Source organism: Culex pipiens, chromosome 1, assembly GCF_016801865.2.
Source record: "Culex pipiens pallens isolate TS chromosome 1, TS_CPP_V2, whole genome shotgun sequence".
Classification (NCBI taxonomy): domain Eukaryota; kingdom Metazoa; phylum Arthropoda; class Insecta; order Diptera; family Culicidae; genus Culex; species Culex pipiens.
Window position 1 is genome coordinate 48,462,157 of NC_068937.1, and position 25,500 is coordinate 48,487,656.

At 38.2% G+C, this 25,500-nt stretch overlaps 5 protein-coding genes across 5 annotated transcripts; 2 read left to right on the forward strand and 3 right to left on the reverse strand.

The window, feature by feature from the left end:
• The first annotated feature begins 13,729 nt into the window (after nucleotides 1-13,729).
• On the forward strand, nucleotides 13,730-14,783 carry LOC120416434 (transmembrane protease serine 11D-like). Its single transcript, XM_039578188.2, has 2 exons — nucleotides 13,730-13,882; nucleotides 13,944-14,783. Exons 1-2 carry the CDS (start codon nucleotides 13,849-13,851, stop codon nucleotides 14,732-14,734), a joined length of 825 nt encoding a protein of 274 aa, XP_039434122.1. The 5' UTR covers nucleotides 13,730-13,848; the 3' UTR covers nucleotides 14,735-14,783.
• Nucleotides 14,784-19,349: 4,566 nt separating this feature from the next.
• On the reverse strand, nucleotides 19,350-20,388 carry LOC120416391 (trypsin alpha-3-like). Its single transcript, XM_039578128.2, has 2 exons — nucleotides 20,254-20,388; nucleotides 19,350-20,197 (listed from the first exon to the last, which is right to left on the reverse strand). Exons 1-2 carry the CDS (start codon nucleotides 20,282-20,284, stop codon nucleotides 19,386-19,388), a joined length of 843 nt encoding a protein of 280 aa, XP_039434062.1. The 5' UTR covers nucleotides 20,285-20,388; the 3' UTR covers nucleotides 19,350-19,385.
• Nucleotides 20,389-20,403: 15 nt separating this feature from the next.
• Nucleotides 20,404-21,448, forward strand: LOC120416392 (trypsin alpha-3-like). Its single transcript, XM_039578129.2, has 2 exons — nucleotides 20,404-20,555; nucleotides 20,613-21,448. Exons 1-2 carry the CDS (start codon nucleotides 20,516-20,518, stop codon nucleotides 21,401-21,403), a joined length of 831 nt encoding a protein of 276 aa, XP_039434063.1. The 5' UTR covers nucleotides 20,404-20,515; the 3' UTR covers nucleotides 21,404-21,448.
• On the reverse strand, nucleotides 21,427-23,899 carry LOC120416421 (trypsin-2-like; the record flags this gene model as incomplete). Its single annotated transcript, XM_039578171.2, has 3 exons — nucleotides 21,427-21,896; nucleotides 22,471-22,479; nucleotides 23,627-23,899. Coding segments are annotated over 3 exons (717 nt in total), but the record flags the coding sequence as incomplete, so codon positions are not given.
• Nucleotides 23,900-24,354: 455 nt separating this feature from the next.
• LOC120416420 (trypsin-2-like) lies at nucleotides 24,355-25,434 on the reverse strand. The gene is made up of 2 exons (XM_039578170.1): nucleotides 25,030-25,434; nucleotides 24,355-24,786 (listed from the first exon to the last, which is right to left on the reverse strand). The coding sequence occupies exons 1-2, from the start codon at nucleotides 25,432-25,434 to the stop codon at nucleotides 24,355-24,357; spliced, it is 837 nt and encodes a 278-aa protein (XP_039434104.1).
• Between the last annotated feature and the right edge of the window lie 66 nt (nucleotides 25,435-25,500).

A 25,500-nucleotide genomic window follows, 5' to 3' on the forward strand; every position in this document is an offset into this window, starting at 1 on the left:
CGGTTCATAAATAACACTTAAATGCTTATAACTTTTGATAGGGTCTTCTTCATCTTCAATGTCTTGAACGCGTTGGAAAGGTCTTTTGATTACCTATCCAACGATAGGTCGCATGAGAGATCCGGACAACGTTTTCATCAAAATTTCTGAGATCCGGCGTCCAAAAAATGCATAAATAACACTTAAGTGCTTATAACTTTTGATAGGGTTATCAGATCTTGGATGTTTTTGACGCGTTGGAAAGGTCTCTTTATTACCTTTCTAAAAATGTATAGCATGACGGGTTTTCTAACAAAAACCACCCTTTTTACAATCTTCCGGACTTTTGTTAAAATCGTTTTTTTAGCATAACTTTTGAAGTACTTAACTAAACTTTATAATTTTCAATAACGACTTATGGGACCCCAAGACGGATCGAATGAGACCAAAACGGTCCAAATCGGTTCAGCCAGTGCCGAGATAATCCAGTGCAATTTTTTTTGATCAACATCCCACCACACTCACAGACATTTGCTCAGAATTTGATTCTGAGTCGATATGTATACATGAAGGTGGGTCTATGAGGTAAAACTAAGAAGTTCGTTTTCTAAGTGATTTTATAGCCTTTCCTCAGTAAGGTGAGGAAGGCAAAAAGAGGTAATATTCAACCTCCCAAATTTTCAACATTCCAAAATTCAACTTTTTTTCTGTGTACTTACATGTAAAACTGAACTAAAATTCAATTTTTGATTATTTTTTTTAACTCGACTTCTCCGGTGTCATTACTACCTCAATACATATCATTTTTCAATCTGCGCACATTTCCAAAACAAACCGTCATCTCTGTCTACAACTGTTTAGCTCATCACATTCCTCACAGTGCGCTTAGTTGCATTTCACAAGCATGGCCACCTCAGCAGATTCCTCGACCGGCTCGTCGACACAAAATTGCGCCTTACTCACGCGAGCTGGGAACCACCAGACGAACGCAACATTTGTTAAGATGAAATTCAATAATGTTCTTTGAAAGTTTAATATCTGAAAAATTCAATTTGAATCATTGTATTTGATTTTTTTTATTTTCAGGTATAAGTCCAACATTTGACGCCTACTCTCAAATTTCGAAATGCTCACGAGAGCTCTCGGCCAATTTTCCACTGGCACTTTTCTCGCGAGTTTTCAATCTCACTGAGTTCGACCGACAGAAATCGCCGTACTACGATAGATAATAGGCTGTTGTTGCTGTTATCAGCTTTGATGACGACTATTACACTTTGAGTGCCTCGGCGATAGCCGCCACAATTACGTTAATTGAAAACAAATTGACAGTGGAGAACTACTACTATGACTACAACCTGATGAGAACAATAGCCGTCCAGCCGTTCTTGATCAGACGTGTTTGATCAGTCATTTTATTGGGCTTTTGTTTTGTTTTCTTTTTTTATGATTTCCATAATCGAGAAGAGGAAATCGTGTCTGGAGTGGTTTTTTACGTTAAACACACTCTGATAGATACGCAAAACAGAGACATCACTTTGTTATAAAATGTTTGGAATTTGAATTATTAGTCTGACATTTCATTGTTTGAGGATAGTTTCACGTGAGTTGTGTGATTCTGAGAAAAGTGTGACAGTTGACGTAACGACCGAAGATCAAACGACCTTGCCGTATCTAAAGTGCGGTCGATACCACCTACTCCAAATGGAGTGCTATCTGTAGCAAAATATTTAAACTAACCTTGTACTACTATCTACTGTTATTACCATGAATCAGTGTACTCAGATCTTGTTTCGTCTTTCCAAGTCATATTTATAGGAATGCACTTGACTTTTGTCTAGTAAGTGGAAGTATCGGAACCGGAAATGTAATGGCAATACCACTTTTATATTACGTAAAGTATATTGCAAAACTTCTGGAATCATACAAATCTTTATCAGTTATTTCAATGACCAAAGTCCCTGAAGCCGAATTAAACAAGTTGAATTTTGGAAGGTTAAAAATTTGGATGGTTGAATATTGCCGTCTGTAAAATGTGTGTTACCAATAATGTCACTCAGTTTTCCAGCACTGGCTAAACTGATTTTGGTCAAACCAGTCGCATTCGACTTGGTTTAGGGTCCCAAAGATCGAGTTTCAATGAAATTCAAGTTTCGATAAGAAGTTCAAAAGTTATGTATAAAAATGTATTTTCGCATATATCTGGATGTTAGATAAATGACCTGAAATCGTACCAAATGTCACCATGTTAAGTGATATTTATTTCTTTTTTTGAAGCCGAATATCACTTACTTGTTTGTAAACTTTGTCTGAATCCGCCATTCGACCCATTGTTGGTCAGGTTACCTAGAAACCTTCCTAATGAGTTCAAAACATTTAATTTGGCAACCCTTTCTCATGTTATGATGTTCCTTCGAAAGAATTATTAATTCAGATGAAAATTATTCCCAGATCTTTTATTTATGTGAAACATTTCAGAAAGTGGTGAGGAAGGTACCAACCACATAAGTTTTTTTGAGTAACCTTAAAAAATGTTTAAAAATGTGAACCTGTTGAAAATTCACCAAAAGTTGATAAAAATTTACCAGTTCCTGTTGTAATATTACACATTTTTTGATACAAAAGCTGTAACCATTCCTTGATGAACATTGCAAATATTTTTTTTCTTTGTGATTGATTTGTAAGTATGAGTCAAGCATAACATTTTAAATTGGCCAAAGACGAAGTGTAATCAAGCAATCCATCCTGCTTGTTCCTAATATTTACAATGACATGATAGACAGTCAGACATTTTGTTCACACACAGCTAAAAAAGTAGTAATCCAGCTGCGTGTAAAAGGCTTGGGTGTAAAATAAATATTGCATTGTTTTATGCAATTTTATGTGATATGTAGCCCATCAGTATGGGAAACCTACTTGACCGAAATGTCAAGCTGATATTTGCGTTTATCCTTACAGCGTTTCATCGGTCTGATGGCTGAGTGGGCTAAAGCGCCAGCCCTTACTGTTGGTGCTGGGTTTGAATCCCGTCGGTTGCAACTTTTTTTGTGTTTGCAAAAATTGTACATGCAGTGTGTAATATTAAGTGTTTATTTTGACGAAGGTGATGTGCATGCTTTTGCATGCGATTTTACCATCGGATTTTTTGCTGTGCACTTAAACACACACATTCACACTTCGTGTTTGGTCCATTTCCATAGTTTGACTTAAATTATTATTATTTCCATCTGTAAATTTTTTCGTCTCAATTGTGTCGGTCAGAGAGTGAGGAAGGAGGAAGTATCTGATATCCAAACCATTCAAGAAGCAGTTTGTTGGAATTTTTATTCCGAAAAAGATGGATGTGTCAATCTGGCATTTGGAGTTGTGTCCAATGGAATATATAATATAAGCTAATTTACTATCCAGGGTACCATACTACACTGAAAAAATATTATGTTTTTAGTTATGAGCAATGTAATTAGCGTTTATCTGTAAGCCCATACATCCAATTGAAATGTGGTCAAACACAAACTTATGGGAAATTGGACGAGCTTTCCGGTAAAAATATTTTCGAAACTGAAAAATCAAGTCTGTCATAAAGAAATTACCAAAAACCATCAAAAAACCTATTTTTTCAACATTTTTATTTTTAAAACCGCTGTAACTTCACAAGGATTGGACTTAGGACAATGGTCAATATGGAGACTTTTATGAAAATTGTCTGGAGAATCGATTCCCGTATTCGACTTTTGCAAATTTTGACGTTTAGAGCACTTTTCAAAAAAACAGTTTCAGTAAATGATTTTTGTATTTTTTTAGGTAAGTTGCTCCATCCTGCATTTTTCGTGAGTCTTTTTGTAACATCTTAGGCTATTTTCACAAAAATTTTGAACGAAAAAAAATCGTGGGCTCACCTTCAAATTTGACTTATAAACTTGAAAATCAAAAAATCTTATAAAAGGGGAGTGTTTTTTTCATTCCGTGTATTTTTTTCGGAAAGCCCGTCAAATTTCCTACAAGTTTGTCTTTGACCACTTTTTGATACGATGCAATGGCTTCGAGATACAGTGATTTTTAAATTGCAAAATACAAAAATATTTAAATACGTCCTTCTCAAATGTTATTTTCGAGTACTATTGGCTCCATATACACAAAAATGGCTTATATTGGCCTAGGATAACATGTCTAAAAAGTTTCATTGAAATGTCATAACAAATATTCTAACCCATATTTTCAAAACATGAAAGATAATAATTTTAATTACATTTTTTACAACATTTTTGACAAATAAAAAAACAAAAATAATGGTTATAAGTAGGGCTAGTGATTTTTCGCGATTTCACGGAAGCCGCGTAATCCACCCCTGGCCGTGAAATTTAGGAAATAACGTGAAAGTCGCGAAATTTTAAAAATTCAATTGATAAATCGCTACTCAGTGGATTAAAGCTTTATTTTTTTGATTCAAACATTTTAAAAGATTTTAACGAGCATTCTAAAAGCAGTTTAGAAATGAAAAGTATTTCATATCAGAACTACAACTTTTTTTTGAAGATATTATTCATTAGAATATTAAACTAAATGCAGATAGTTTTATTTATTCCACATTATTTTAAAGAGACTTCTTTGAAAGTAGAATAATACATATAAATAACATATTTGTTAATCATTTTGCAATGTGTTATATTTTATCTTGAATTATCAATAAATGTAAAAACTGCTTTTAGTGATGTTTTGCCTGAACTTTATTAAAATACTCAAATTCTCTATTATTGAAATAGGGTAAGCAAAAAAAAAAATCTTTATTGGGACCACATCAACACTTTATTTTAGAAATTCCAAACCCCCCCCCCCCCCCCCTCGTAGACAATTTCCATACAAATAAAATATGTTTTGTATGGAGCGTGGACAATCGCGCACCCAATTGTAATTACATAAACCGGGGAAATATTGACAATGAGACAATGAGTATTTTTTTAGTTAACTAGAATTACAAAAACTTCGACAAATATAATGTGTTATGCATTAAAAATGTAATGATTTTCTTAATGAAAATTAGTTTCGGTTGGAAGACTGCCGTAATTTTTATAAAAAAAAATTATAAAAGTTCTAAGTAATGATGAAACAGAATGCAAAAATTGCTTCATATTTATAATTTTCAGTAGAACAAATTTAATAGTCTGTTGTTTTACTGCTCGTACAACCTCCGGGTCATGAGCTGTCTCCAGATGCGCTGCCACTGGACTCGGTCCTGGGCTGCTACTCTCCAATTCCGCTGCGGAACTCCCACACTTTCCAGATCTTCCTCCACTTGGTTCAACCACCGTGCACGTTGCGCCCCCCTCCGCCGCGTTCCAGCCGGCTCCGAATTAAACACCAACTTCACCGGATTGATAGTCTGGTTCGGTTGGCGCGCATCCAGCGCGTCCGGCATTCTTGCGACGTGTCCGGCCCACCGGATTCGGCCAGCCTTGGCGACCTTCCGAATACTTGGCTTGCCGTAGAGTTGCGCCAGCTCGTGGTTCATCCTTCTCCTCCATACGGTGTTCTCACGCACGCCGCCAAAGATCGTCCTAAGCACTCGTCGCTCGAAAACTTCAAGCGCTTGCAGGTCCTCCTCGAGCATCGTCCACGTCTCGTGCCCGTAGAGGACGACGGGTCTTATCAGCGTTTCGTACATGGTACACTTTGTACGCCGGGAAAGGTGACCAGACCGTAAGGTCTTGTGGAGTCCGTAGTAGGCACGACTACCAGTGATGATGCGCCTCCGAATTTCTCTGCTGCAGTTGTTGTCCGACGTAACCAACGATCCGAGGTACACAAACTCCTTCACAACCTCGAACTCGTCGCCGTCGATCGTCACGCTCGGTCCTATGCGAGTCCTAAGGGACTCGGTTCCTCCTGCCAGCAGATACTTCGTCTTCGCAACATTCACCTTCAATCCAACCTTATCCGCTTCCCGCTTCAATTCGGTGTACCGCCTGGCCACCTCCTCGAACGTTCTGCCGACAATGTCCATGTCGTCGGCATAGCAGATGAACTGGCTGGATCGGTTGATAATCGTGCCCCGCATGTTGAAGCCCGCCCGCCTCATAACACCTTCAAGCCCAATGTTGAAACAGAGGCCGGAGATACCGTCGCCTTGTCGCAGTCCCTTGCGCGATTCGATCGGGTCGGACATCGCTCCCGAAATCTTCACGCTGCACCGCGCCCCGTCCATCGTTGATTTCACTAGTCTGATCAGCTTCCCGGGAAAGCCGTTCTCGTACATGATCTTCCATAGCTCTTCGCGATCGACCGAGTCGTACGCGGCTTTGAAATCGATGAACAGGTGGTGCGTCGGGATCTGGTACTCGCGACATTTTTGGAGGATTTGGCGTAGCAAAAAGATTTGGTCCGTCGTCGATTTCCCCTCCACAAAACCGGCTTGGTACGACCCAACGAAATCCTTTGCTCGCTCCGACAGACTGTGGAAAAAAAATTATTCATTTTTCCAAACTAGTTCCAAAAACAATAGAAATTTATATTTTAACAAATGAAAAAAAAATTAATTATAATGAATTTTGAGTTATTGAGCAATGTTAATTTTCCTAAGAATATTTTTTGTATTCTATGGCCCTCAACTCTGACCAAATTCGATGGGGGGAGGTAAATAAAAATTACAAAAACATAAAATTTTGTTGAAAAATAGTAGTTTATGCAACAAGTTGCAAAAAGAGGATTTTTTCAGCACGAGTCGAACATTTATCCAACGAGGTTCACCGAGTTGGATAAATACGACGAGTGCTGAAAAAATCAAGTTTTGCAACGAGTTCCATACAACATTTTTTGCAATTTCGAAAAACACCCATTGAGTGAAATTTTAAGTCGAATTTTCATGTATTTTGTCAATAAATCGTTTAAATCAAAAAAATGTTGAAAAGTGTTACTTTTCGAAACAAGTGCTGAAAAGTTCAACTTTTCAGCACCCATTTCAGTGCTGAAAAGTAGAACTTTTCAGCATTTATTTTGAAAAGTGTTGCTATTCGATTCTGTTATTTTTGGTACAGAAAAGTAGGCTATTTCGTCGTTCAAGAATGACAGGAAAAGTTAGTAGTTTCACGACGGAATTGCAAAAAGAGTTTTTTGTAATGCATTTTAGTAACCACCTTGTTTTGAAGTCATTAGTTTTTAGAATATTAAAAGTTACTGATGATTTTTTTTTATTAGCTTAGCTTAGCTTAGCATAGCTTGGTTGACCGTACTCTAGCCGAGCATAAAGCTCGCAATAGCTAGGTTGGCGAATTACTGATGAAATTTTTTTATTCATGACAAAAAACTTTATGCGGTACTGTACATTAAAATTTCACGAAAATTCAAAATATTGATAAATGAGCCCAAACATGCTAAAGTAGTTCGATTTTTTTTTTTTTAATATTTGCGAAGGCCTTACCGCAAATTTATTCTGAATGTAATAAAAAATAACATAATAACATACTTAGTTAAGGCTGTTACAAATATTAAAAAAAATCTAACGAACAACGCACCCCCCCCCCCCGCACTTTTTTTTAGTCAAATGTTGAAAAAAAAGGCTTGTTATTATATTTTTTTATTTTTTTTTTTGCATTGGCCTAAATGCACTTTAAATTGTGATTCGACTTGATTGATATTAAGCAAATTAAATGTTTATATAGATCAATTCCTTTTATTATTTTTTTTAAACTTGTTTTTAATATTTTGCAGCCTGAAATGGCTATGATTTGGAAATATGGTGTCGAAGAGACTTAAATATCACCCGATTTGACTTCCGAAAACAAGGTTTGCTCCATCAACAAAAATACAAACACAGATTTGTTCCAAATCGGTCATTTTTCGTAACTCAACTTTTAAAAAATCGTTGAATTTTCAGTTAGAAGAGAAGTTCAATGTACTTTTCAAATCTGCTATAGTTGAGTAACGAAAAATTTCAGAAGGTTGAAAACATTATTTGTATTTCTTTTTTTTTGTAATCTTTCAAATCGGGCATCTAACTTTTCGTGAAAGTCTCTTTAGGACCAAATGTCCAGATCATCATCAATTTAAGGTGCTAATTATTGCAAACAAGGAATAATTTGAATGATCAGAAATTCAAAGGGTCGTACCACCCCTCCGTCACGCCATGTCGAAAAATGGACCTCGGATTCGTGAACGAAGGCTTAAGTGATCCCTAGGAAAAAGTTTCACGAGATTCTAAAAGGTATCGGGGAAAGTCGGTAGCGATCTATCCCAATGTTACCTCGTAAACTTCAAATAAATTTTAAACTCCATGCGTTTCCATGGAAGTAGAATTTTCTCATTACTTTTAAGGAGACGCATGGTGCAAAAAAAATAATTTTGCCTAATGTACTGTTTCCACGCACGTGATAACGAAGCATTCAGCTCCTGACGAATTTTTTGCAACATTTTTCAGAACAACACGTATGAGCAGTTATTTGCCGGAAGCATGATTGTTGTTTGTAATATTTCGCACGAAAATATTTACGCAAAAAATATCTGCAAGAGATAAAAACTTCTCCCCCATTGTTATCACTGTTCCGCTCTGTTACCAACGATTTTTTGCGTTTCCATATTTTTGCAACAATAAAGAATTTGAAAACACCGTAAAAAGTGACATTCTTGTTTGCCAACTGATAAATGGCGTTGATCTTCGTCATTCAACGCGTCTAATCACTCCAACTCTCGTCAGTCACCTACCTTTTTCCCAGTGACAACCCGTTTGGTTTTATCAGTGTGTGATAACACAGGGTGACAGTTCGGCCGTCACAAAACGTACGCGCGCTCACGAGCACAATAAACCGAGCGCAAACAAAGATGGGGCAAATATTTGACCACTCCAAGCCAGGTGAGCATCCTGGAGGAGCAGCTTCCTCCGGTGTTAACTGCCTCGTGTTGAAAATTGTGAATCTCTTCAAAAAATACCGCAGGTGCTTGATATCAGCATCTTGGGGAAATTTCGAGAAGAATTGAGCTGAGCTACGCCAGATCAAAGATTTGCGCGTGGAATATCCCAAAACAATCCAATCGCATAATTCAATAAATGCGAAGATTAGCGGAAACGTGCCCCTTCTCTGCGGAGATAACTGAAGACCTGGATGGTTCGATGTTTTAACGTAAAACGGTTCAATACCTCATCGTCAGAGGGTGGTTGTAAAAAGATAAGGAATTTCCGACCAAAGAACAACGAAGCAGCAAAAGTGGGGGGGCTTTTAACTAGAGCTTTCACAGATAAAAACAAATTTATGAGGAAACTTGGAAGAGCTAAAAGCTTAGTGGGTAGGTTGCAAAATTGCATGCAAGAAAAATCTAGTTGGCGATTTCATTACTATGATTGAACAATGATGCGTCTCCATTTCATGATTAAGAGGATTTCGTTCTATGGAGTCGCATGGCATTTAAACCGTTTTTGAACTTATTTGTATGTATTTTTACAGTAATATTACAACTATCCATACTTTTACAAGCATTTGAGTCGAACGCAGGAAGAAAGGGTAAGGCATGCATTTTCATCGGGCACCTAATGTTGCGTCGTTGCGGTTCGTTTACAGTATCTCGAGAGCGTTTTTATCTGAAATCAAGTAATGAATAGCTCAATTGATGGAAATCATTTGATTGTTTACAGAAAACAACACGATTTAAAAATTTAAATAGAAGTCTGATCGTGCCCAAAATTGGTCTATAGGGGTTACTTCGTCGAAACTATAAGACCCATTTTTGGTCATTAGGGTGAGTTACGCCATGTCAGGGTAGGCCAATAAATGACGCACGGAGAGACCGGCCGGGGCAAATCTAAGAAAATCTTGGCTAATTTAACTAAAAGTATGGGTTAATTTTTTACACAGCTTTTTTTCAACAATCGATTGTTGATTTTGTTAACCCGAAATTGCTGACCACCAGTAACTAAAATTAACTAAAAAAATTGTTGGAATTGCCATTTTTGTTGGTTAAATGGCCGAAAAAAATTCTAGCAGTCGACTGCTAGAATATTTTTTTCAGAAAATTAACTAAAAATTTCTTGTTTTCAGCTGAAATATTGTGGAATATTCTGTTAAAAACTGGCTGGGACATATTTTTCAACTATTTTTCAACAATTTTTTTTCGTTGTATCAACCGAAATATTTTTGCATGCAGCAAATTATTAGTGGTTTATAACAAAACATTTCTTAATTAGACATAATTTATGTAAGTGTTGATATATATTTTCTTTAATTATCTAACGTTATAGGCTGGGCCGAACTTCGAGCTATATTTTAACTAATGTCTTACTTGAATACAGAAAAATATTCGTACATGTAGTCAATAATTAGCTGTTGTTAGCAATATTTTTATTGAATTTGCAGTAAATTTTGTAATAATGCCTCACAAATTAATGCTGGTTGTTTTTATGTTCGCATTTATTCTGCCTAAAAAATTAGCGTTTTGTACTAATTTGTGTTTTTTTTTTGCATTGAGTTGTAAAATACTGTTAAAAAGCATCAAAACAAAACTTTTTTTAACTGTTGTTATAAAAAATATAAAGTTTGATTAATGTTTTAAAAAATTACGTTGCATTAAACAAAAAAATAATAAAAAAGCATATTACAAGTTTTGTTGAACAAATTTAAAAAAGATGTTTAATTTAACATGAATTCCTGAAAAATAGAAATCGTGCAAAATTTTCACCAAGTTCTAAGCTAAGCTAAGCTATTTTTATTATGCTGTATAAAATTAAGTGTTGCATTCACTTACCATCACTGTGAAATCATCCGATAAGTCATCATCATCTACAACGGTCTCAGGTTTAGTTATTTTTCTTGTGGTGGGACACATAATTTTCACCAAAGTGAACCTTTTGCTGTAAATAGACATGTGAAATTTATTAATAATTTAATTCAAATTTTTTAATTTCGGCTTTAAACTGAAAAAAGGAACGTTAATAAATGTAATTATAATGAGAAAAGAAGAAAAATCAATAATGCTACTTCCCAAGCTTGCATTAATTTAACAATTACTTTTGGCTACACACTTTCACTGCATTTGATTCAATTTATTCAAACGTCTTCCGATTCCTGAAAAAAATATTTTGAGTTTTACTTACCAGTTTATTGAGCAGTCGTATATTGCAACAAAACTTTTAATATAATAATTATCTTCTTTTATATTTTATACATTTTTATTTTTTGATATTTTACTTCATCTCTACTTTTTATGTTGTTCTGTGTACCCAGTTCTATGTATTTTATAATTGATGATTCTGAAAAAAAGAATGGTTCATTAAGATTTTATCTGCGTAAGCACGAAGCTTTTTAATGATTCAGTTTTCTAATAAGAATCACATAAGATAAATTATTGTGCAAAGATAAACCCATACTAACTTGGATTAACCAAAATTTTGTTAAATTTGCCCGGGCTGCTCTATCCGTGAAAAGTTGGCCCGCATCTCCCTTCTACTGCCCTCTCTTTCCATCAAACATTCTTATAACGTGTTCAACTCACTCGCATTAGAGGTCCTCATAGCGAAGGTCGTCCTCTTGCTTTTCATAGTTTATCACCTGCAAAGAAATCATCAACAAACCTACTCACCAATTCCACCTCCCAGTTGCAACACTTTGATTTGCCACTTCAACATTAGTGTAATTTTCACCTTTCAAATAGTGTAATTTTCACCTTTCACATCCTCTCGTTTCATAATTAGTCTGTTAGCTTTTTGCCTCTAGCATTTTCAACAAACAGGTTATTAAATTACTGCTGAATTTTGGTTAATTTAACTGAAAATTGGCAGTGACAAGTACATTTTTGTTAAAATTTACGAAAGTAAAATCAACAATTTTAATTGTTAAAATTTCTGGGCACAGTCTCTCCGTGCGATTTATGTGAAAAAGCTCATTTTTAAATATAACTCTGCGCCATTTCAGTTTTGACTTTAACGGTGCACATCAACAAGAGCTTTTGCACCCAGATTTTGTTACAGACTTTTTGATATTCATCCCCTTAGTTACTATTTTCATAAAGATTTATAGCAAAATTTGTCAATTTTTATAGCCAAATTATTTCAGGATTGGGTTCGTAAGTTTAACAATTCTAGAATAAGAAGACAACAACTTCCTTGGTTGCTGTGTACCCTTAAATAAAAACGAACTAAATTTCAAATTTCTAGCCTGATCTTCAAAATTTCGAAACAAAAAGTGTCACAAAATGCTAAACATATATTTACAATTATGCTTCTATCAATTATTTGTATCAATGAATCCAAGTAAAAAAAAAATCCCGAACTTTTGCTTCTGCGATCAAAACAAAATTTGTACAAAAATTGAAAAATATTTATTTGGTTTAAGTACAAAATCGATTAACAATCCATTTATATAAGGTTTTACAAAGAAAATTTAAATTTTAGTCAACATTTTTTTTTTGCTCTAACTATTACTAGAAATAAAATTGGCAACGGTCTACAGAGCAGTTAGCGAAGCAGTTTATGATTTTTTTTAGGTGTTTTCGGCTTTGGGGTTCAAAACATGGCCTTTAAATATATCACAATTTCACAATAGTTAAATTTTTAAAACTTGAAAATCGGACCAATACTTGCTAAGATATCGATTAGTTTTAAAAATTTTAGATTATTTTTTACACATTCGACATTTAATATTAATGCAATATTTTTGTAAAAATTTTATGTACCACGGTCTGGTCAATCAATTTTGATTTCACAAGTGTAAAGGAAATGAAAAAAGGTATTTTTATGTATTTTGCAAAAGGATTTTTCATCAATTCTTTTTTTATTTTCAATCACATTCAATCGTGTGAAATTGATGAATTTATCAACAAAATATTTGTTTCGTATAATCGAGTCTGATAGTTTGATATTAACAAAAAATAAAAGGGTTCACAAAAAAGCGGAAACTACTTAAAAAAAAATGTTGAAAAAACTTGTATTGACGAACCAGTTCTGAAAAATGACTTCTTTGTTCATAGGGAAGGTCCCAACAAAATTATAGGCAAATAAAAAAATTACAAAACAAAATCGATGGCAGTAATTCTGGACAATTGCCCTTTAAAAGTGACGAGCCTAAAGTTGTTTTCCAATTTTCAATTGTTCCGTCTACTTGGTTGAAGATATATCAAGGACTTTTCCAATAAGACACTCTGTTGTGTAGGAAATGGGGTCAGTTCTAGATTTGAATGGCCACTACTTTGATTTTCGTTAAGGTACTTTTAAATCCGGAATAGTCAGGTTCAAACTCAGTAACCACTCAAACCTAGACCTGATTTAAGACCTTTACTGGAGATGTCATTAAAAACTGTCTAAAAACAATCAAAGTTACGGCCCTTTGAAAAGAAAAATCAGAAAATCCGGATTTTTGCCCTTTTGGATTTTAGTGGATTCCACTTATTTCACAAATCACAATTTGCGAATTCTAGCCACAAATTTCACCACTTTTATCTTGTTATTGAATCAAATTTGCAATCTGCTAAATTACACTTAATCCATTACCTAACCCGTGATTAAAATTGCATTCTAATTTACAACCGTTCACCGTCAATCGCGATTTCATCACAACCTCATTTCCTCGCCAAAATTTGCGAGATTTTGCAGCCATTCCATCATTAGCATTGTTCCCCAATCCGCCACCGATATCTCGAGCGCGGGGGACTTCACCCAAATCGATAACATATGATCCATCAAAGAAGAAATCGATTACGAAATCGGCGTCTCGTGTGCATCATCAACATCCTGTGGCTTCGAATTCCAGGAAAAAAAATTGGACCATCCTTATCGGGTTCGGCTTCGGTAATCCTTGCTGTTAAGATAACCGCCGTGATTTTGGGTTTTCAAAAGCGGTGGAGCGATTACTGGTGGGAAGGTTAGTTGATTTTCGAGTTTCGTTGGAGGAACATCGCAGAATGAGGTTGATACTTGCAGTTTTGGCCGTTTTCGGTACGTTTGGAAGCTGAGTTGAACGAATTTTGGGGTTATGTTTACAATTGATTTTTTGCAGGTCTTGCCAGTGGTGAGCTGGTTCCGGATGCCCGGTTGATCGGCGGAACTAACGCCGTCTGGGGACAGTTCCCGGCAACGATCTCCATCAACACTCCGTTTCATCTGCACTGCGGAGGAGTAATCCTGCATCCATCCCACGTGCTAACCTCGGCCCAGTGTGTCTTGAACAACCAGAACCGCCTCATTGATCCCTACTGGCTGACCATCGTGGCCGGAGATGTGGCGCTGGCCCCGGTTGGAGCCCGCCGTCAAACTCGCCGAGTCTCGCAAATCTTTGTCCACCCGGAGTTTAACGTGTTCACCCGTGAACATGACCTGGCCGTCCTGCGCCTCGACCGTCCCTTCGAAACTCCGTCCAACACCCTAAACTGGGCCCGTCGCCGAACCCGAGTAACCCCTCCAGGCGAGCAGTGCCAATTCGCCGGCTGGGGAGCGGCTTCTAACGCTGCTAACGCTCCCGTGAACGTCCTTCAACGCTTCCTGCCGATGAACGTCAACGATCGTGACCTGTGCAACCAGGCGACGATGCACGCAGGCCGCGTTCGCGACGGAATGATCTGCGCTGGCAACACTGCCGCGTCGAACAATGCAGCGCCTTGCAACGGAAATCTGGGAACCGGACTGTTCTGCAACCGCGAGTTGGTGGGAATTCTGTCGTTCGGGGTCAACTGTGGCGTGGCGAACAATCCGCCGGTGTTTACGCAGGTGCGTAACTACAACCGGTGGATCGATCAGCAGTTTGGGCGGACCGATGGGCTGCCGCCGAACTGGACGCCGGGACATTTGTAAAGAGGGAAGTTGTTGGTTAATCGAATAAATATTATGAGATGAAATGTGAGCAAGTTTGTTTTTTTAATTCGAGCTTTATGCTGTCTTCTGATTTCCAAGAATTCAATAAGGACCTTTGTCATCATCTACTGACATAATTTTCATCCAAATACTCGATATCCGGCTTCAAAAAAGTGTATAATTAACACCACAATGATCATAACTTATGATAGGGTTTTCATATCTTCAATCTTTTGGACTTGCTTGAAAGGTCTTTTGATAACGCATCCAAATAATCATAGGTCTGGCTTAAAAAAAAAAAAGAACTTAAGTGATCATAACTTTTGATAGGGTTGTCAGATTTTCAATCTTTTGGACGCGTTGGAAAGGTCTTCCAAATACCTTTTTCAAAATGTAGTGTGAACGACCCTTTATACAATCTTCCGGACTTCCACCAAAATCATTTTTTTAGCATATATTTTGAAGTACTTTACTAAACATCATAGTCTATAGATAGTGACTTCGAGATGAGGACACCCTGACTGAAAAGTCCGTCGGACGTCCGTCGTTTGTCGTCCGTGCATTCGTACGATGTCGCACGACAATGTCGTGCGACTGTCGCGCAAATGTCATACGTTTTTGCACCAAAATGTCGTATTTGTCGTGCGATCGATAATCGAAATTGTACGACATTGTCGTACGACATTCGACCGACGTCGCACGGTTTTGTTATTTAGGATGTCGTGCCATTGTCGTGTGCTGTCAATTCTAATTTTTAGGTTATGTTGTAGTTAAAAAAATGTGGTTTTGTTTTTATTTATTTTTTTTATTCAGACGCACAAAATTTCACAATAATATTAGCTTTTTAACTCAATTAAACTTTCGGATCGCAGATTCTTCTCAAAATTCCTTGATTTTCCTTGACCGCAGCTTCGGGCTTGGATTGGTGTTCTCCTGGCAGCATTTTGGTCATGCTGGACTTTTGATCCCCGACGAGCTGATCAAAGTTGTACAGGGATGCGAAGCCAATCTTGGATCTCCGACGGATTGATGGCCACCGGAGCAACGTTACCAGATTATTTTATGGGAAATCTGTATTTTCTTAAAAATAAATCTGTATTTTATCTGTATCATGTTAAATTCGAAGCCATGGAAGATTTTTTAGACTTTTCACAACAGATTTAAGCTTTTTAATCATATTAAAGCATAATTCAATTGCTAAATTATTGAAATTTTTAAATTAAATCATTTTTAAAAAATCTGTATATACAGATTTTTGTGATTTTTGCGATAAAAAAATCTGTATAATACAGATTTATCTGTATATTTGGCATGGCTGCACCGGAATACGAGACAATGTGGGTTTGTGGAGTATGCGTACGAAACAACGTGGCTGCTTCCGTGGGTTCTACGGATGCAACGCGGGACCACACGTGGACGGCAGGATCTGATTGGAATACGTTTGTTGCCTGAAAAAAAGATGCGTCAATCATAAATTGGCAAGCATTTATAAATAAAATTCAGATTTGAATAATAATAACATGAAAATTTCAAGATACTAAATTTTAAAAAAATCCTTAAAAAATAAAAATTGCATGACTTTTCAAAAGTTTAAACATCTATAAAAAAAAATGAATGTATCTTAAAATTTAAAAATGCATAAAACGTGTTTGAAAATTTCAAGAAATTTAAAAATGCTAAAAAAATTCATGTTCTTATGCTTGAATTTCAAGATTTCAATTTTTTTGAAATTCAAAATTCTTTGAAATATTTTATGAACCGTCATCAGAGGTAACATTCTGTCATCAGAGGTGAGATTGGGTCAAACAAAAATGCTGAAATTTGTATGACCCAATCTCACACCCCACACCCAATGGAACTATAAAACATTAATTTTTAAGGATTACAGAATGTTAAAATTTTAGAAAATATCAAATATTACGAATTTTCAAAATATTCAAAAACTTCTTAAAGTTAACAAATATCAAAACATTAAAAATGTAATGAAAATAATCTAATCAAAAATTTCCAAATTCTAAAATTCTAAAATTCTAAAATTCTAAAATTCTAAAATTCTAAAATTCTAAAATTCTAAAATTCTAAAATTCTAAAATTCTAAAATTCTAAAATTCTAAAATTCTAAAATTCTAAAATTCTAAAATTCTAAAATTCTAAAATTCTAAAATTCTAAAATTCTAAAATTCTAAAATTCTAAAATTCTAAAATTCTAAAATTCTAAAATTCTAAAATTCTAAAATTCTAAAATTCTAAAATTCTAAAATTCTAAAATTCTAAAATTCTAAAACTCTAAAATTCTAAAATTCTAAAATTCTAAAATTCTAAAATTCTAAAATTCTAAAATTCTAAAATTCTAAAATTCTAAAATTCTAAAATTCTAAAATTCTAAAATTCTAAAATTCTAAAATTCTAAAATTCTAAAATTCTAAAATTCTAAAATTCTAAAATTCTAAAATTCTAAAATTCTAAAATTCTAAAATTCTAAAATTCTAAAATTCTAAAATTCTAAAATTCTAAAATTCTAAAATTCTAAAATTCTAAAATTCTAAAATTCTAAAATTCTAAAATTCTAAAATTCTAAAATTCTAAAATTCTAAAGTTTTAAAATCTGAAATTCATAAATCATCCAATGCAGTTCGCGTTATTTTTAAAATTTCTAATATTTGACAGACCAAATTTCAAAAAAATTAACATTGTATAATCCTTAAAATACTGCAAAAGTTAATAGTTCTTAAAGTTATTCAAAGATTTCTGGAGTTTTAAGAAGTCTTAAAATCTTTAGAATTCTAGAATTTTTAGACTTTTGAAAATTTCTAATTTTATAATTAATAGATTTTTTCGAATTTAAAAATATAAAACTATAAAACAAAATTTGATTGTAATTTATTTATTTATTTATTTATATTAGAATTTTTAGAATTTTAAACTCATAATTTTTAGAATTTTTGAATTCTAAACTCTAATTCTAAATATGACGAACGACATTTAGATTTTTTTTAGATTCCATGAATTTAAAGAAATTTTTAGTATTCGAATTTTTGCATTCTATAACTTTGAAATACTAGAGTTTGAAAATTAAGAATGAAAAACTTTAGAATTTTACAGTTGAGTGATGAATATTTTTTAAATTCTAGTAATTTAGATTTTTCTTTAGTTTTGAATTATTGGGTAAACACGTCGATTAGATAACAATTTTGATGTTTTGAGGTTTTGAATTTAATACAATACAAAAACACACTTCGTTTCTAAAACATGACTCACCAGTTTCATCAGGTATGTGCCGCAACCTCCCGCGGAAAGTAAAACACCAAACACCAACCGCTACCTCGATCGCAAACCGGTTCCTTCCCGTCCTGTCTTCCGGAATGACCCGCCAAATTTTCCGTCCTCCTTCACCGCCACGAAGACCGAAATCTGGAATAGAAGACACCAAGGAAGACACTTTGATTCGGTCACTCGCGCACACCGGCCGGAACATTTTGGCAGCAAAAATATCACAATCTAGAACTAAACTTACCTATTATCCGTCGAAAATCGTCCAAAATCTTATCAGCTCCTAAACCAAATACCAAAAGTAACGACAGCTGGTTCGATTCGGTTGCAATCAAGTCCGAACATGATCAACTGAAGAGAACTGTCAAACTGTTTGCGTCGACGATAATCGACGTCGAATTGAAGGAAAATCGATCGAAAAAACTATGTCGAGCATGTCGAGTGTTCGTCGTCCGTTTGTCGTCCTTTCGACCAATCGATATCGAAACGGTAAAATCAAAACCGTGCGACAACTCGTACGACGTGCGACATTTTTCAAACAGGGCAGCAAAAAATAAGTAAGTGTAAAGCTTAATTCATTTTTTTATTCTGATCTAAAAATCATGAAGCTTAGCAAAAATATTACAACACTTGAAACAGCCGTTTAAAATGCTTAAAATTATTTTCAAATTGTCAAAAGTTTTCAAAATGTCAAACCATTTTGTTCGATTGAAAACATTTTAATTGGTAATAATTGTTAATAACATCAAATTTATCTTAGTGTTATCTAGATCAAATCAGTTCGTTTTTTTTTAAATTGAAACTTGTTTGCGTTGTAATACAAATTTAAAAATCAAAATGTATGCATATGTTCAATGAAAGAATAACTAAGGAACTTTAACCGAAATAATGTCAACAATTCTAAGGTGATATAAAATCATTTTATTGCTACACTAAACGGGCTAGCTACATATAATTAGTTAGTAAAACCCATGATTTAAAATTTAATAGCAGAATTTAAAGTGTAGGGAAGATATACCCTCAAACGGTTCATTTCTGTTATCGGCTAATCAGAACTTTGAATGTTTTTGTCTATTTTAAAGTAATGAACAGCTCAAATTTAGAGGTTTTATTTTTAAATAGATCCTATAAAAATATGAAAGACAATAGTCAATAGGTCCTTTAAAAAAAGAACTCTTGAAATAAATGTTAGCACGCAACCCTCTGTTGTTGGTGAATCTGAAAATGTTTTTTGAATAGTGACAAACTGCAAAAGTGACGTGAAAAAGGTCGAAAAGCTTAATCTGACGAAAATGGGTACATTTCCCGTACATTGTGATATCTCTTCAACAAAAAATGTCTGAAATTGATATTCGAAAAATCTCATTGTATTACTTTTTTTTTACCAAATCGGAATCGGCGAAGTACCCCCCTGCGGAATATCCTGCCGCTGGAACTGCTGCTCGATCCAGCCCTGGAAGAACCTAATCTGCGAGTAAACGCCCGGATTGTTCGCCGTTCCACACCCAAATCCGGTGCTCAGTATCCCAGCCACCCGTCCGTTACAGAACAGTGGCGTTCCCGAATTGCTAGCGCAAACGCTTGGATTCGCAGCCGTAACGCCCACGCAGATCATCGACTCCCGAATGCGACCCAGGTGGACAGCCAGCCCGTTGCAGGTATCTCGGTTGAGCACGGGAACGTTGATGAACTGCTGAATAGGGGACGCCGTGGCGTTGTTCCAGCCCGCAACCTGACAACCTTCACCGTCAAACGGAATGTCCAGTGCCAGCTGGGCAAATGCCACGTTCGGCAGAGCCACTTCCGGCGGGAAGAAGTTCTGTGCGGTGCGGATCACGGCGATGTTGTTCTCGAACGTGAACGGGTTGTACGCCGGGTGGACGTAGATAGCGGCGGCCGGGATCCTCGCAGCGGCAAAGTTCAGCTGCAGCATACCGGCCATGATGCCGACCTGGTTCGGGAAGTGCAGGGTGTTCTGCGCGGTGAGCATACAGCGGGCCGCTGTAAGGACGTGGTTGACGTTCAGGATGACTCCACCGCAGAAGGCGTTGTTGGGGGGTGCTGGGACGCCTACGGCGACGACGGAGGGAAACTGGCCGAGGACGGCGTTCGCACCACCGGAGATGAACGGCTCAAACGTGTCGTACTCATCGTCCCCGGGTAGTTGGTAGCCTTGAGTGGCTACGGCAAAAACTATGGGAAGAATTGGGTTAGCGGGAGTTACGAAACAGTTTTGCGGGAGTACCTACCAAGTAGCAAAACCGCAAGCGTGGACTTCATGTTGACGAACGCTAGGTGACTGAATCGATGCTTGGCTCGATTCCTGCAAAGCCAGCTGTTATCGGAAGCCACAGGAAGCCCAGTTTCGGGGGTTCTTTCTCCAAATCAGTGCGCGCTGTTCAATTGACGATAAGATAAGTGGAGCGGCTCAGAAGCTTTGAACTACAAGTGACTTGCTGCTGAAGTCAGTACTGGATTGTCCTCGGACCAAATCGGTTACACTCAGGAATCATGAAGCTGTTTGTGTTTGCATTGCTTGCGTTGGCCACAGGTAAGTTTTTCCTATGAGTCACCTGAGATCTCAAGTTACGACGTTCTCTTCTTACAGTGGCCTTCGCCAGCGAAGAAGCTCCCGCGGGACGTTTGGCCGGTGGAACTCTAACGCTCCCCGGACAGCACCCGTCCGTCGTGAGCATCGACTCCCCGTACAACCTGCACTGCGGCGGAACCATTATCAACCTGCAGCATGTGCTGACCGCGGCCTGGTGCGTCATGCACCCCACGACCTTCACCCTGATCAACCCCTTCTGGCTGCGAGTCATCGCCGGCGATGTAAACCTGGTTCCAACCTCAATCCGCCGTGAAGTTCGCTCCGTAACGCACCTCTTTGTGCACCCCAACTACAACCGCCTCAGCGGAAACAACGACCTTGCCGTGATGCGCGTCAACACCCCCTTCCCGGAGTTCCACAACACAATCGAGCCGGCAGTAATCAACACCCGCGTCCTCGCCGACAACACGCAGTGTCAGTACATCGGCTGGGGAGCCCCCACTAATGCTGCTAACGCTCCGCTGAACCCCGCTCAGCGAATGATCCAGGTTCCAACGCTCGCCCCGGCCCAGTGTAATGTCGCCAACGTGCACAACAACCGCGTGCTGAGCACGATGATCTGCGCTGGATCCATCCCGGCCAATGCGAACACCGTTTGCCAGGGTAACATCGGAGGAGGACTGTTCTGCAATGGGCAGCTGACCGGAGTGCTTTCCTTTGGGCTGGCCTGTGGAGCCGCGAACCAACCCGGTGTCTACATCGACGTCAGACAGTACCGCCAGTGGATCGATACGCAGTTTACGCGTACCGACAGTCCACCACCGGGCTGGGCGCCGATTCCGATGTAAATGTTTGAAGGAAATGGTTGAGTTCGAATAAATCTTTATTGACAAGCTCGTCTTTTACTTAGACATCTAGTGGGGACCAATTCATGAGAGGGACATCTGTCCTTGTCAGCTGTTGATCGATCCAGTTGTTGAAGTAGCGGATTTGCGTGAAGGTCGGAGGATCGTTTGCTGTAACGCAGTTCATACCGAAAGAAAGCAGACCAGTTGCTTCTCCGTCACAAAACAAGACGGAACCGATGTTCCCGGGGCATGGAGCAACTCCCTGCGCCAACAGATTACCGGCACAAATCATTCTTTCCGTAACGGGTTCAAGGTAACGGACATGGTTGCAAACATCACGATCGCGTATCGGCATCGGTATAGTAGCTTGTAGGGATACGCCATCTACAGTTCTCCATCCAACGCTCTGACAAACGTGATCGTTGCCGACGATTCGAGTCCTTCGGAAGGCTTGCTCAATATGATTGCTTGGGAGGTTGAACGGCTCTTGAAGCTAGAAATACCATAACAATTAGTTAAGCACTGGCACCAGCCCTCTGTCACGACGGCCATGTTTATGAAACCTAAATGTTCGACGCGAACATGAAGACAACAAAGAAGATGAAGAACGCATTTGCTGTCAAAATTTGAAAATAAACAAACCGCGTGGTAAAAAAGGCAAAATTTTATAATGTTGAAATGATTTCCATGAAAAATAACGACACGGGACGGATTTCCAAACACAAGTTCTCGAAGGACCCTTTTTGCCAGAGACTATGGATAAATGTCCCGCAAAATTGCGATAAAGATAGTTTTGCAAGTTAGAAGTTCAGATTTGTTCGAACCACTTCGCGATGAACTTCTTGTGATTCCACAAAAGGTCGGATTCTACACAAGCACGCGATTCCTTCGTTTCAGTCCAGTCCTCGGAGAAGGTTATCGAAGGATGCTCGGAAAGACCAGCTCCGCCACAATCACCGGAATCACGGATGTTTCTGCACTTGGTCGGTTAATCCCTGCCGGAGATTGCAGCGAGTTGTTCGGAAGGATCTACAGCGGGACTTGGCCAGTCCCCGGTCCAGTACTACCCGGCAAATCTTCCCGGTCAATCGGAAGCAACAGTTCTCATCTTTTTTCGTAACAGATTTGCACACACAAAAAGTGATGTTTCTTGAAGATTTGGTGTAAACAAACAGACAACACCAATACTGCTACACTCACAGAGCCCACGCAGCAGTATTAGTGAAGAGCCCACGATAAACAACGTGGGCTCTTCACTAATACTACTACGTGGGCTCTTCGAGGTTTTGGTGACTGTCAAACGTTCTAGACTTTACAGTGGTGCCAGAGGGTTGACTGGCACTCAACCGACCTCAAACTCACCCTAATCACGGTGTTGGCACCGCGATGAACCATCCTAGCGCAGCACGTGAAACACGACAGGCAAAAGGGAACGCATAATAAGAACTCGGTGGCCGGAAAGGCGGTCCGCAACGAATAATCATGTAAACCGAGAGAATAGGGATAAAAACAGTCCAGCTCTTGAACAAATAAGGCGTGTTCTAAAGATTTTTATAATATTTCGTTTTTCTCAAAAAGTTAAGCAAATTTCGGGTATATAATTGATTGTATAACTTCGGATTAGTAGTAGGTCTCGCTTATTGCCGGTTTAGGGCCGATTTTGATTTATTTGTTCTCCAAAACTAGCTCTTAAGGTAAGAACAAGATTGTCCGTCAGGCCTGAACGCAAACGCAAAATTTTGCGCCTGTCATCATAGCCTGCCAGTCATCGACCATTGAACAAAGCAACCCCTGCAGATTGTTCGACTGACAGTTGATGGAAAAATCGAACTGGCACAGCGTTCTGCGTTCACCACTGCGTCGAACGGACAATCTTGTTCATAGCTTTACTTATCCACCACGTGAGACGTGTACTGGTCACGAAAGCAGGTCAATTTACCGTATAATTGAATAATTGAGCCTGTGAGTATGATTGGCTATTCACTTTATTTTAAAACTAATTCGAAATTTGTATTTATTAGTGGCAAACTAATGCCCAACAGCGAACATTAGCACTTACAGTGAGAAACAGGCGTAGGAGGAAAACTGTTCATGTAAGTGAATTTGTAACCTAAAATTTGATATTCTAAATGCTAAATAAATTGAACTATTTTAGTTTTAAGCTGCTACACTAGAAAGCTGCTTTGAAAATTCAGTTGTCCGTACCTGCTGGTCCGAACACACGGCGATATCGTTCTCCAGCGTGTGCGCCTTAAAGTTCGGGTGGACGTAGATCACCGAAGCCAGTCGCATTTGACGAGTCGCGGATGCGGGAAACCACAGCAGATCTCCGGCGAATACTCGAACCAGCCTTGGGTTAAACACGTGGAAGTTTCCATCCAGCACGCACTGTGCCAACGTCACGATGTGACTTTCGTCAATCACGGCCCCGCCGCACCGTTGACGAGTCTCGGTTCGGATGAACACGTACGAAGGGACCGATCGTTGAAGGGTTCTCCAGCAAATTCAGCTGTGTCTTCTGGTAGTTCTGGTGAAGAGCGTGCTGCCGATACGTAGAGGATCAGAAGAAGGCAGCTGAACCAGGCTGATCGAAGTAGCACGCACATCTTGACGCAACGGAGTGGGAAACGCACTGACTTCTTAGAGCAAGACTAAGTCTAGACTCGATAAGTTAAAAGTAATTAGAATGAAGGGATTAAACATGAAGGTTTGAGTCGCTACCTTGTATTTGTTTAGTTTAGCTATCGCTGATTAAAAACTGAAGTTCGTGGAATCAGTTAGATCTAGCTCATGGATTATGGAATCTCCGACCAAAACTGTGGTAAGCAGTAACATATTTACACCACGCCAAGATATCGAGTATCAAGACGATTACAATTATGTCTGTCGCTCTGACACCGTATTTAATTTGCAGGGTGACGTTCAACCTTTATTGGAAACTAATCTTAAGTTTAGTAATCCAGTGGAGACAACCCAATTGGTGGAACATCCGTCCTCACCAGCTGTTGGTCGATCCATTTGTTGAAGTAACGAATCTGCATATAGGTTGGAGGGTCGTTTGGTGCTCCACAGTTCATCCCAAAAGAAAGTAGTCCGGTCGCTTCTCCATCACAGTACAAAACCATACCGATGTTTCCCGCACAAATCGACTGTCCTGGGCGCAAATTATCCGCGCAAACCATGCTTTCCGCCACCGTTTTAAGATGCCGCACAAAACTGCAATAATCTCGATCGCTTATTATCATTTGTAAGGCAGCTTGTAGCGAGACGCCACCCTCGAAGCCCCACCCTACGCTTTCACAAACGTGATCGATTCCAACGATACGTGTTCTGCGAATTGTCGGATGAATTTCGTTACTGGGAAGCTTGAACGGTTCTTGTAACTACACGGAGAAAAAAGAGTTCCCAAAATCGTGAAAAAGCGTTCATGAAATTAGGAACCTCGAACAAAGTGTTCAAATCCCATGGTACGATTTTGAAAAACGTACCATGAAATTTGAACACTTTGTTCGTGGTTCCCATTTTCATGAACGCTTGTTCACGATTTTGGGAACTCTTTTTTCTCCGTGTAGAATTTGAAAACGAAAACTTTACGATTAGGATACTTTAACGATGGTTAATCATACCCGAATCACAGCAATGTCGTTCTCCAAGGTGTGCGCAGTGCAGTTGGGGTGAACGTAAATCGCCGAAGCCAATCGGGTTCGACGGGTCGCCGAGGCAGGAAACCACAACAAGTCTCCAGCAATTACTTCCACCAACCGGGGATTGTAGACGCGGAAGTTACCGTCAAGAACACACTGGGCTAATGTTATGATGTGGCTTTCATCGACAACCGCTCTTCCACAACGCGGCAAAGCCGCGGTTTTGATAAATACGTAAGAAGGATATTGTCCAAGCACCGTAATGTCATCGTTGAATAGGCCTGCCGTAAATTGTAATGCTTCTCCGATTTCCGATCGAGAGGGGGCTGCTGATACTGAGACGGTCAGGGTCAAGCAAATTACTATACTCAAAATTTGTGTGTACATCTTGATTTAAATCTTCAGACACACTGAACTCTTGACAAATTGATGATAAATATATAGGTTTGAGTT